The following is a 13,862-nucleotide window of genomic DNA, read 5'->3' on the forward strand; positions in this document are numbered from 1 at the left end:
ATCTGAGCAGATGGCAAATTCTCATTAAGATCCCTGACTCATGCTTGGAGAGAAGTTGCCAAAGGCCTTACATTCCCCTGGGTAATTTGCACAAAATATTACTTTGTAATCCAGGGATATGATTATGTTTTACTGGAAAATCGTGGGACCAAAAAGTTCAGAACCAGAAAGTTCAAGTTCAAATCCCAGTTCCAAGTGCCAACCATGTGACTTAACCTAACCCTCACTTTCCCCATCTGTAAAATGGAGATAGTAATGCTTATACTGGGGAGTCCCTGACCCTCCCTGAGTTGGGAGAAAATGCCAATGCTCTTGACTAATTATTAACTTAACTCCGGGCAACTCTGCGGCCTTCAGCTCCTACCAAGTCGAAATGCTTATTTTTAACTTTCAACAGCAGAACAGTGACGGATGAAGTATAGACTGACTGAGGTGAGCACGCTTCCCCGTTAACTGTACAAATCATCAACCCCAAAATAAAGTAAAATAGTGCTGAAAAGTTCACCTCCATCTCCTTGTGTTCATATTTGAGTGCATTTCGTCCTCCTTGACTTTTCCTTCTGATCTTCTTCAATTCAGCTTGAGATTTCTCCAAAGAATCTAATTTATTCCTGTGTTCTGCTTGGTATCTTTTGAGAGTCGCCTGTAAGTTAAACGTTGCACTTATTTTTACTGCAGCACCAGGCAGTGTCAGGCGGTTACTCTTGCTGCGTTTCCACTGGGCGTGGTGGCAAAAGGCCCACGCTTCGCGCTGCCCTGCCTGGCTGCAGGTATCCCCACTTCACACCACCCCACTCCGCTCCTTCGACTTCAATGTCCTGTCCTAAAGTTCCCCGTTTATATGATGAGCCCCTGACCAGAAGGGCAGCTTCTCGGAGGAAAACAATGTCGTTTCTTTCTTTTATTCCTTTTTTCTCCAAGGTCTTTGGACACTGGGTGGCCTGTAAGTGCTTTGGTGAATAAATGAACAATATCAACTCACACACTCCTGACTGTTTTATGACTTAACGATTTCAAGAAACAGAATGAACAAGAGCCATCACTTCCGGTGATTCTGAGGGCTGTGAAACAGTGTTCTGGAGCCTCACAGACCTGGGTTAGAATTCTGGCTTCATCCCTCATTTCCTGTGTGATCTCAGCAATTACTTAATTTTTCTGAAATCCATGCTTACCCTCTAATCTGTACAGTGGGGATATAGTAAGAGTACCTATGTTACAGAGTTTCTGTGGGGATAAAAATCAGACAATGCACGTAAAGGGCTTGGTACTACATCCTCCGGGCCACAGAGCACGTGCACGCAGGGCAGCAGGACGACTTCAGGGTGACCCCCACCGCTTACTGCCATGCGGGGCTTGTGAAGAAGGGGAGCTTCGGGCGGCCAAGGAAGCAGCTACTGTGCAGCAGAAAGGCGAGGCGGAAGGAGCAAACTGCTGGAATCGACACTGCCGTAGGGCAACAGGGGAGAGACACCACGATGGGACCGGGGCCCCAGGGAGCTCCAGACGGCGTCCTGCCACACGGCTCACGTCCACAAGTGTCGGTTTGTGAAAGCAACAGCTGCACTAACACAGATGCAGGTGTCATCCACATATGCATGTTCTTTGAAAACAATGTTTTCCAGAAGTGTATGATTCCCTGCAGGATTTCCTGCTATGCTTTTTAGTAAAGATCCCAAGTGTTAGCACTTGGCCCACTCAGCCCAAAGGGACCTTGTCGGTGTTATGCGGCTGTGTACACACTCGACGGCCAGCTCCATCATACCTGCTGCTGCCGAGTCAGCAGTGGGGGAAGTTGTCCTCGAGCTCAGCCATCAGGCAAGTGCAGCCTTCGCGAGAGCTGGGCCCCCGGCCCCGGGCCACCTCCACCTACGGAGGTGGAGCAGAACTAGGTACTCACGTTCATATATTTTACATCAAGCTCTGTCTTCTTCTCCAGCTCATGGATAATCTCCTTATGGAATTTTCTGAACTGTTAACACAAGGAAATGAAAAATTCAGACGAGGTTTGAGACTTGAAGTGAAATAAAATTTAAAAATAAGTATATTTGGTAAATATAAAAACAGTTCACATACATTTTCATCAAGCCTCTCGTTGAGTTTCTTGTGGATACTCGAAATCTCTATGAGAACGTGGCCTGTGGACAAAACCAGGTACGTAAGGGCAAAAAGCCACTGCGTGGTTTTTGTAAAGATATGAAGGGAAGTAAAGTGGTGGATGAAGCCCAGTCCCTGGCTGCTCCCAGAGCAGGTGCGCACCAGCCCCGTGGCACTGGGAACACCGGCTGCGTCCTGACAGCGGGGGTGGGTCAGATGGACACAGCTGACAGCAAACTTACTCCACAACATCGTTCATCAAAAGCTCGCCAACTTTGTCTTTAAACTCACGTTGTTCTCTGGCCATTTACTCATTCCCTAAGCTGAATCCTATTTATCTGGTTTAATTGTTAAACTCTCTTACAAGAGATTATTTTGGTCATTATAGTACTAACTATAGGAACAAATGACTTATTTTCATCTAATCCTGGGTAATCTGATTATCTGTCAGGCATAAAAGACAGAGGTTATTTTCTCTTCCTCACATTAGTTCTCGTATCATTCTGGAAAATCTCAACACCACGGGAAACTGCAGCAGGGACAGTGTTCTGCCTCGCGTCTCCTGGGGCTACACCATTCTCTGAAATGACTGCACAGAAGAGAATGTTCTGGGACAAAGGAGTGTTGCTCCAAAAAAGCAGCGAGATGACCACTTGATTTGCAAAGCACATGTCCTGCGGCTCGCGTCAGGGCGCTGCCTCCCGCTTCTAAGGTGAACAAGAGCCCCCCGCCAACTTCTCTACAGGAACCAAATGGGTCTGATACCCAAAAACTGGGAGCGAAAGAGTTATTTGGAACCACCACCAAATCATCCCAAACCACAAAACATGCCGAGCCGACCATCCTATGGTTCGGTGGGCAGATAAAAAGGAGTTCTTTGGGCAAACTGAAAGGCTGTGGATGAGGGAGAATGAAAAGGACGAGTATGGTAGACACGGGGGAAGAGGAAAAGATTACTGATTAGACTCTGGCTTCAGCGAGCACCTCTATGCAAATGACTTTAGTAGGCCCAGTTCTGGAAACACCTGAAGACATCTGACTCTAAGGGGGCAGCCCAGGCTCTCCCCCATCTTCTAACTCAGAAATTCTGCCCGTCCTGAACATGTCCACCTGGATGTCCCACTAGTCGCCCCGTATTCAGCAGGCCTACGAGTGAATCCCACCCCGCCCTCATTGTCTCTAATACCAGCTCTTGGCTGCCAGCCAGCCAGTCATGAGGGGTCAACACCCCGCCTACGCCCAATGACAGACTCATTCCCTCGTGCCATCACTTGGGCACCTCCGGCATGGAACCATGCCTCTTACTCATCCTGCTTCTTTGGGCAACAAATGTGCCAGCCCTCCCCTACCCAGGAGAGAAGGCACGTGGGGATGACGTGAAGTCAATGTTCACTCGATGACCTGTTCTAGGAGAGGTGGGCAGGGGTCTCCCCAGGCCCTCTGCCCCACGTTTACACCTGCCAGTTGGACCTCTTAGGAGGCGCCCTCCTCCTTCAAGCTCTTATTTCTCATGACTCCCAGCTTGTTCTCTTCCGGATCTCCTCCCTCACAGGTGCCAGGGATCTTTCCAAATCTACATGTAAAATGTCACTCCCTCCCATGGGGTCCCAGATAAAACAACTCCTCGGCCTGAAGCCCACCATGAGCAGTGTTGCTTAAAATAACCATCGTGGGTGGTGGGGACAGAGAATCTCCTGGAAGGATATAACCATGTTAATAGGTTATAGGTACATGTAAGTCCCTAAGCACCATGTGATTCTAGGAACATCTGCTGGATAAGCATGAGAGCGAGGGCAGACACGTCCCCAGCACTGATGGTCCACGTGCCAGGGTATCAAGGTACCCACTCTACACCCTCAGTGACACTGACTCCATTTATCCCATAATTCAGTTCTCCTAAAGCTCAACATGAAACAAACCAGAGTTCTTCACAAAGGAAGCCTTTATATGACCAAGAATATAATTACATTAATATGTCATTTCATATATTGAAATAATCTGAGTTACCTTCACATCTATTTTAAACCCATAACTCCGAGTTGGAGATGAAAAATAAACAACAACAACAAAAACCACTTCAATTAATTGAAAATCAAGCACTCTATCCTGGGCAAATCAGATCTACTTAAAAAAGAAAAAGGTCTAAAAATAATTTTGCTTAAATCATTCAGAGTGATTCAGGCTAGTAGCAAAGTGTTCACATTTTTTTTTTCATGTTGTCATGAACTTAATTTTTACAACCTTATATAACATGGACCTCTGAGAAGCGTGTCAAAAGTATGTGCTTGTGCAGTGCCCTCGGGAACGCCAGCGCTGCTAAAGCCGCCAGCGCTGCTAAAGCCGGCGCTCTGGCCTGAGGGCCCCGGCCACCCGAGCCCCCTCCTCACTCTCCCCCTCCCGTCCACAGTCTCTCCCCGCCCCGCAGGCGCCCAGTGAAAAGGCCCAGTGAAACAGCCCATTCACTCTGCGGGCAGAGACGGAACACCTGACCTTCCCCCCTGTTATTCCTGTCCCTCACAGTTCGTGGAATTTAAATGCCAACCTCATAGCAGCAGCCACTGAGTCCTCAGTCATAGAAAGGATTAAAAAACATCTTTACTGTGATTTTGCAAGCTGCCAAAAGAGTATCTTGAAACAGAAAATGAAAACAGCCTTTATGTTCAATCTACAGAAGTTTATTCTTAACATAGCAAGTGTTACTTTATGTCTGAAATGTGGTATCGCACGTTTTACTCTTAGCCCTGTAACCTACTTTTTCATAAATTACATTTGGGAAGAAAAAAAATTTTTGAAACGAGAGGGTGCAGTCGAGAAAGCACGGCCCAGATTCTAATGGAGCAGAACTAAGTAAACGTCTAAACAGGAATCAGAGTGTTGATCCCAGAAATTACAGCACCGTATGTACTGGATCAACCATTTCCTTTTTTCCCTTTTAGGTTCTGAGTCAATATTTTGGGAAGAAACTCATAGTAAGTACAGTAATGTAATTCGGTCTGAATAAATTATATTCTTAAATAACAATATTAAGGGAATTTAAAAATATACAAATTTTTCAAAATCATGAACTTGATACAACTAAAAGTCAATGTCTACCATCAATTTTTCTCTAAAATTCATACAAATAATAGCTCCTCATGGTATCACTCTAATTTTAGGAACTATGAACAAATATGTCCAACATTTTGGACAATACTGTATGAAGATACACATCTAGCCAATAGGCAGTATGGACTTTAAAAGTTAAACAAAAATTAAAAAATATTACTAGTATGAACACAAAGAAAGTTTTCATCTGAAATATAGGTTAGTCATTGGACTATAATATATTTTCAACTAGATAATTCTTCATCAATTCACAGTATAAATTTAGAGGAACCAGATGGACACTACTAACAGACGTGAGTAGCACAGAACGTGTAGGCATAAATATTCTTTTTCATTTATGTTTGATTGTGGATAATCAGAACATTTATTATTTCCAGATAGCACAGAGCAGTGACAGGCGCACACTACTTCCTCCATGTGACTTTGAGTGGAACCAGACAATAAAATGACAAGATGGAAGCCAATCCACTACTGGCCTAAAGTTACCCTCTATGGATGAAAAGAAAACTGATAGAAAAATGTCCCTGGAAAAAGGATATACTTTTTCTGAGAGTTTTTCAAATACCCAGTGTGATGCAGAGAAAATATAATGAAAGTAAAAGCAAATTACACATAGATGGGATACGTTAAAAAAACACAAGTATGTACTCAGGGTCACCAGCACTGTTAGCAGAGTCGGAGTAGTACCCACCAACATGTGACCCAGCTTGGAAGGCTTTGCCGGCATCTAAGAATAGCTCCCAATGGCTGTTCCCAGGTCCCTGGATGCAGGTGGAGGTGCTCTTCTCTCATCAGTATTGAAATTGTGCAAATAAACAATGTGCACATAGGCACAATGCCAAGTCAGTGATAGGGTGAGCATTTCATCCAACGTTCCTCCAAAGTCTAGCTTTTGACTTACCCAATCATAGTTCTACAGTTCTAATTAACACCTTGCATGGAGACTATAATTATTCTACCATTGATCATGATTTATGCCATCTGATGAAAACAAGTGAGACAAACTGAAGTTATACAACAGAATTATATAGTGTTCCAAAGTTCTTTCATTGTCAGAAATGAAAGTAAAGTGCCAAGTAACAACTGACTTTGATAAGAAAAGATGCATGGTGAAATCTCCAGGGTAGCCACTAAAAGAATAAAGTTCATATAACTATCAAGCTAACAGAGAGGAGAAAAAATAGTCAAAAAGAGGACTAGAGAAGAAATTAACATAGGACAGAGAGTAGAAAGCAAAAGTAATTACACTGGAGGTAAATGGAGTATATAGTTTAATTAAAAGACAAAGATTGTTAGGATTAAAAAAACAACACCCGGGGCTTCCCTGGTGGCGCAGTGGTTTAGAGTCCACCTGCCGATGCAGGGGACATGGGTTCGTGCCCCAGTCCGGGAAGATCCCACATGCCGTGGAGCGGCTGGGCCTGTGAGCCATGGCCGCTGAGCCTGCGCGTCCGGAGCCTGTGCTCCGCAACAGGAGAGGCCACGACAGTGAGAGGCCCGCGTACCGCAAAAAAAAAAAAAACCAGCACCCCACTATATTCTGCTTACAAGAAACACACTTAAATACAGAAAGGTTGAGAGTAAAAGGATGGAATCAGACACATGGCAAACACTAACCAAAAGAAAGCTGATGCCGGTACATTAAGACCAAACAAAGAAGACAAAATAGTCAAAGAAGGCAAGAAGCATTATTAGAGATAAAGCAGTCATTTCATAATGGCAAAAGGTTCAATTCATCTGGAAGATAGAAAAATTTTGTATTTGTGTGCATCTCAATGTAGTCTCAATGTTTCTAAACCAAAATTGAATTATAAAAAAGAAACAGATAAATCAATAGCCATCATAGGAGATTGTAATATATCTCTCTTAGTAAACTGATAGAACAAGCAGACAAAAAAATCAGTACAGATATAGATGACTGAATAATGCAATAAAGAAACTTGATCTAGTGAACATATTAATACTATATAATACATATAAAGAATACATTATCTAAAGCAGAAACTAACACACCATTGTAAAGCAATTATACTCCAATAAAGATTAAAAAAAAAAAAAGAATACATTACCTATATATACCCTACATGTAAAGCTTATCCAATAACTTCATTTTAAAGCAAACACAAAATACTAAAAAGGGGGCTTTCCTGGTGGCGCAGTGGTTGAAAGTCTGCCTGCCGATGCAGGGGACACGGGTTCGTGCCCCGGTCCGGGAAGATCCCACGTGCCGCAGAGCGGCTGGGCCCGTGAGCCATGGCCGCTGAGCCTGCGCGTCTGGAGCCTGTGCTCCGCAACGGGAGAGGCCACAACAGTGAAAGGCCCGTGTACCAAAAAAAAAAAAAAAAAATACTAAAAAGGAACCACAAGAAAGCCTCCTGGTATTTCAGAAAAACTGAAATTATACTTAGAATGTTCTTTAAATGCACCACAATTAAGCTAGAAATCATTAACAAAAAGGTAACTAAAAAATGTCCATATATTGGAAATGAAACAGACTTCTAAATAACCTGTAAGTCAAAGAAGAGAGCACAATGGAAGTTAAAGTGATTTTGAAATGAAATGATAAAAGAAAATACAGCATATAATACACGTAAGATGCAACTAAAGCTGTGGTTACAGGTAATTTTATAGCCTCAAAATGCATATATTAGAAAAAAATAAGTGAAAAATCAATGCTCTAAGCACCCATTTCAAGAATTTAATGAAATAATACCCAATAATAAAAAGAAATGAACTAGACATAAAAATATGGATGAATTTCAAACACATTATGCTCAATGAAAGCTACATACTGTATGATTCCATTTATAAAACATTCCAGAAAAGGCAAAACTGACAGTTATCTGATAAACAAATCTGCTTACCGTATTACCCAGCAATTCTACTCCTAGATATTTTTCCCAAATGAGTGCATTTGTTCACCAAGACATGTACAAGAACGTTCACAGCAGTTTTATTCATCATATCTCCAAGTTAAAAACAACCCAAATATCCATCAACATAAGAATGGATAAATCGTGGAATACTCACTCACACAATGGAGGAGCAGGGAGACCTCAAACTGTATGTAAATTCCCCTCAAATCCTTGACTAACACTTAAATTGCACATGCTCAGGGTGAGACTAGGAAATGCAGCAAAAGCAACAGTTGGAAGGTTGGAAAGCTTAGCGGATGTTCTCAGGATACACAGTGTTGGGAATATAGAGTTTGAAATTCAAGGTCTGGTAAACACCACAGGCTTCCCACTGAAACTGAGAAGGGCTATACCTTAGGAATGAGGACTGAGTCACAGGACTACGGGCAAAACCAAAATAGATTCACCAGAAAAAAGTCCAAAATTAAGCCTCCACAAAGTCAGGTGATTCATCAGTAATTTAACTGTCTGCTAGAATAAAACTCCACACTCTTAAGAGGAGGGTAACACAATCCAAAGTCTCTATAATATTTTACCACAATATACAGAATAGGGAAAAAAAAAAAAAAAAATCAGTAGACAAGGTGAATGGTAAAACTACAAACAAACTCTGAACTCTTTTTCCCAAGAGTTAGTATGGTCATTTTTTGGTATTTAAAATATATTTCATAACTCTAATAATAGTTAAGTTTATTTATAACTTATAACAAATATATTAACATATAAATTTATAATATAAAATTATAAATTTATAAAATTTCTAATAATTCCAAAGCTATTTTAGATGTATTATAGGATTGAGAAAGTGTGTAAATATGTTGATGTTACTGGGAGCCAGGGTTCTCAAACATTTCCAAAATACGTAAGTGTAAGTGCATTTGCTCATTTATTTGTGTATGAATATATGTGTGTATACATATATACACATGTCTATTTTTGTGTATGTACACAATATAAGCTATACACATGTATATATTTCCTAGCTCTGTTGGCTGAAAGGACCCCAATGACATCTCAATAGCAATGAGCACACCTAGTACCCAAATCTTGGTTTCTAAAATCATTCCCCACTAAGGGGAAGCAACACTCCTCAGAAAAATGGCTGTGGATTCTGCAGCTGAGGCGTAAAAGGACAAGATGAGCCCAGAACACACTGTTATGCAAAAGAGTAAGGAAGTGCACAGGAATGAATGAATGAATGAATGAGTAAAAGAGTCAGCTCAAAAGAGCTCCTACAGGCCAAACATGGGACAGTTTGAGCACCAAAATAAGGACAGTAATATATTATAAATCATTGAAAAATTCATAGAATCCATGAGACCATAGCAATAATAAATAGATAAATTTAAAAAGAAAGAAATGAGGGAGAAGGGAGGGCTCCTGCTAAAAGTGGAATGCCAAGTGCCAACTGGTCAGTATGAAGGGAATGTTAGAGCTGGAAAATCATCACAGTAGAGTTTGCAACCATCACAGTAAAGACTGGTTCGGGCAAAAATCATTAATAGGTGTTAAATTTAGGATACAAATGTTGATGAGGAATAAGATATTTACATAGTCTGAAAGTAGCAACAGAAAAAAAAAGCAACTGTACATTGGAGAAATCAGACAACACCTTCACTGGACAGTCAAAAATAATGCCACAAATGAGAGGCAGGTAACACTGTGTGTCCAAATTGATACTCTGAGCACAAATTGCCTTAGATAGCATTAATATAACCTGAATCTAATCATGAAGACCTGGCATTTGAGAGTTATTATCTTGCGTTCCTGACTATTCATCCCCTTTTAGGGTTTCTGATACAGGGCTATCTCATGCTAGTTGTTTATTGCCAACATTAAATTTATTTGCTTATTGTTGGAGAAGAATAAAATGATTTCATCCTTCTCTGATGGTACATCCAGTACTAGCTGATAAAGGTAAGGAAGAGATGAAGAGGTCTGTTGACAGGAGAAATAACATCAATGTTCTACTTATTTAATAGTAAGACCTCTGAAAACCTCGATTTTAGAAAATAGTAGAAATGGCCAAAGATCTGGAAGTGACAAGTCCTCTGAGCCAAACAAAAGCTGTAACCACAAACCTAAACACCACCCCTGCCCCCGACCCCACCAGAGTGGAGTCCCTTTTAGATACAGAACGAACAGAACTCACTTTTATATAAAAGTCTACAAGAGATTGCCTAAAGGATGTTGGTTTTTCATAGTAAGAGGCCAGCAGCTACTGCTGATCTCTTAGTGATAGAGCACAAGATCTATAGGAAGAAGAGCTCATGAAGAAGATGAAAGGCTGGTAAAGGAGGCTGGAAAGGGCCGGGGTACTGTGAAAGCTAAAAGATTGAAGCATCTTCAAAAAGTGGGGTCCTCTGGGCTGTCATCACCCACAGAGAACTCAAGGGACACGAAGACTGGGCAAAGGTCAGAGTCTGCCAGAAGTTACAATGGTGCCAGACAAGCCTCTTAGCTGTGCACACCTGGGAAGTTACTTAACCTCTCTCCAGGTAATCTCACCTGTATGGTGGTAACTAGAATACTTACTTCACAGGCTTGGGGGAGTGTGATACTTTCTTGTGAGTTGAAGAGAAATACTGGCTGATAAGGTGTGTGCGTCCAGACAGAAGTAGCAAATTAGTTCAATAATGCATGATATATGCCAACAGCATGGGGCCCACACTCCTCAACACGCCATTTTCTGGGTGAGTACTTGTTTTCTAGAAATAAAATCCACATACTAGGTTGCCAACTTGTCACCGTGTTTCATTATTTTTTGCTCCTTATACATATACATCTACATATTCTTTAGTATGCTTTATTGTACTATGTTTAAAATGCTTCGGAATAACTCTTAAAACTTACAGAATGAGAGAAACAGACACCGACCTCTCCTAAACTCATCTCCTCCCTCCCCACCCCCGATTCCCAGGGTCCCCAAAGGAAAAACTGTTACTCTCCTATTATCAAACAGAACACAGTTAGAGAATACACTCTGCTTTCCTCCACCTCACAGCCTTTACAGTACTGTAGTTAAACCGTATCTATCAGGATTGATCCATGATGAGAAGAGATCCATCTGACCACTGCGGGTTAGAACAAATTGCAAGGGCACTTCTGGTTTTGCTCCAACGTGTAAAAAGCCTGGAAGTCGTCACTCCCTTACTTACAACAAGAAACAAGCTAAACAAACTGAAAAATAACTCTTAGATTCATCAGAGAATTAAGTTCACAGACGGATGTGGAAAATCAGAGTTTACCAGGAACAGAGACTGATGCTGGAGCCATGGCTGCCAGGAACCCAAACGGTAACTGAGGATTTGCCGGAGGCTCAGTGTGGACCAGCTTGAGAGTTAAAAACAACAGGCAGCTCACATTTTCATGAGTTTTATCTGCAGGAGGCATCCTTGCCACCAGGTTTTTATTGTTAGGAATGGAGAAAATTCCTCTGGGGCTTCTGGCAGGGGGAGGGAGAAAATGACCGTTTTGAAAAATCTGCCCAGAGTTGTTCTGTTCTTGTTCTGTTCTGTGTAAGGAAGGCTAGCCCTCCAGGGAAACACTTTTCCTCAGCTTTATCTGATCTGGGGAAGGACAACTAGGTACCTGCAGCCCCTCTAGCCTTCCTATCTCAATTAAGGGGAGGGGAAAAAAGGCTAAGAAACTCTTCCGAAGGTCACATCCCAGATACTGTGGCCCACTGTAAAAACCAAAAATACCCAACAAAACAAAACAAAACAATGGAGATTTAAACGTGAGATTATAGAATGGTCCCCCTCTCCAATATTTTACCACCACATCACCCATCAACAGGACTCTGGGATAATAACAGTGGATTACAACTGACACTCCATTTAGAAGGATTTTCAAAAGAAACCCAAAGACAACAGGGGAGACAAAGACAATGGAGAAAGGATAGTCCTTTCAACAAAGGATGCTAAACAACTAGACACCCACTTGCAATGAATCTAGACACTGACCTTATACTTTTCACAAAAAGCAACTCAAAATGGAGCATACACCTAAATGTAAAATGCAAAACTATAAAACTTTTAGAAGATAACACCAGAGAAAATACACGACTTTGGTTTAGCAATGAGTTTTTAGATATAATGCCAAAAGCATGATCCATGAAATAAAAAAACTGGTTAAGTTGGACTTCGTTAAAATTACAAACTTATGCTCTACAAAAAACACTGTTAATAGAATGAAAAGACAAGCCACAGATTGGGAGAAAATATTTGCAACACACATATCTGATAAAGGAAGGACTTGTATCCAAAATACATGTAAAAAATATATAAAGACTGCTTAAAGCTCAACCATAAGAAAACAAACTCAGTTAAAATGTAAGATATACAGATGGCCAATAAGCATATGAAAAGATGATCCATATCATATGATTAGGAAACTGCAAATTAAAACAACAAGATACCACCATACACCTATCAGAATGGCTATAATCCAGAAATCTGACAACACCAAATGCTGAAGTGGAGCAAGAGGAACGGGTGGGAATGCAAAATGGTACAGTCACTTCTCAAGATAGTCTGGCAATTTCTTACAAAGGTAAACAGTCTTATTTGATCTAGCAATTGTGCTCCTAGGTGTTTACCCAAATGACTAGAAATATTATACCTATGGAAAAACCTGTACAGTATATGAATGCCTATAGCAGCTTTATTTATATTGCCAAACCCTGGAAACAACCCAGATGAGTGGATAAATAAACTGGTACATCTGTACAACTGAATATTATTCAGGGATTAAAAAGAAACCAGCTATTAAACCATAAAAAGACATGAAGGGAGTTTAAATGTATGTCGTTTAGTGAAAGAAGTCAGTCTGAAAAGGCTGCATAGTACACAATTCCAACTAAATGACATTCTGGAGAAGGCAAAACTACAAAAACAGTAAAAAGATCGGTGACTGCCAAGGACTGGTGGGGGGGTGGCTGTTTATACATTTGTCAACCTCATAGAACCCCAATATAACCTATGATCTTTAGTTAATAGTAATGTACCAATACTGGTTCATCATTTGTAACAAATGCACCACACCAATGCAAGATGTTAAAAACAGGGGAAATAGTGAGTGGAGGAGAGAGTGTGTGTGAGAACTGTGTGAGATCTATTCAATTTTGTATAAACCTAAAACTGCCCTAAAAACCAAAGTCTATTAATTAAAAATAAATTCACAGCAGTCATCTGGAACCTGCAGTGATTAGGAACCAGCACCCTGCTTGGAGGAACACACACGTAGCGTCTGAATGTTTCTGGCAGTTACACACGGAAGAGAACTTGATCTTCTGATTCCGTTACCTTTGTGCCCCCCAAGTGCCTGCCTGGAACACACCGGCCTTCAAAGTCTGGTTGTTAATGAATATACTGAACAAACAAATGAAAGGGTGACTGCAGTGAAGCATGGAAGTTCAGTGATAGCAGGAGAAGAAAACCAGCAAAAGCTGGACCTATCAGAAAGTGGCATCTGTAGTGTTTGATTTTATTGGTATAAATATATTGATTACAGAAATGCCTACAGGAAAAGTGACTTTTGCGGAACCCAAATGCCTGGTCCCTAACGTGTGAGCGCTGGGCATCCATCTGCAGCCACAGCAGAGCCAGCTGGCTCCAGGTGGGGCTGTTTCCATCCTCAGGGCTCCAGGAGCAAGTTCCTGTCATCTTTTGTTTCCTATCACCAAGATTTAGTAACACTGAGGTCCAGTCTCAGAGGCTTCTGAGTCACAAACAAGATAATTTAAAA

General features: G+C 41.3%; 1 protein-coding gene across 1 annotated transcript in view; it reads right to left on the reverse strand.

Moving 5' to 3' along the window:
- BAIAP2L1 (BAR/IMD domain containing adaptor protein 2 like 1) overlaps nucleotides 1-13,862 on the reverse strand; it is a gene marked incomplete at its 5' end in the record, with an annotated part of 86,655 nt that overhangs the window by 25,260 nt on the left and 47,533 nt on the right. The window contains 3 exons of the mRNA XM_082671486.1: nucleotides 506-643; nucleotides 1,898-1,969; nucleotides 2,074-2,135. Of these exons, the coding sequence (XP_082527612.1) occupies nucleotides 506-643; nucleotides 1,898-1,969; nucleotides 2,074-2,135 (272 nt within the window). The remainder of the gene's footprint in view (nucleotides 1-505; nucleotides 644-1,897; nucleotides 1,970-2,073; nucleotides 2,136-13,862) is intronic.

The sequence above is a fragment of the Grampus griseus genome, assembly GCF_964374135.1.
Source record: "Grampus griseus genome assembly, chromosome: 14".
NCBI lineage: Eukaryota > Metazoa > Chordata > Mammalia > Artiodactyla > Delphinidae > Grampus > Grampus griseus.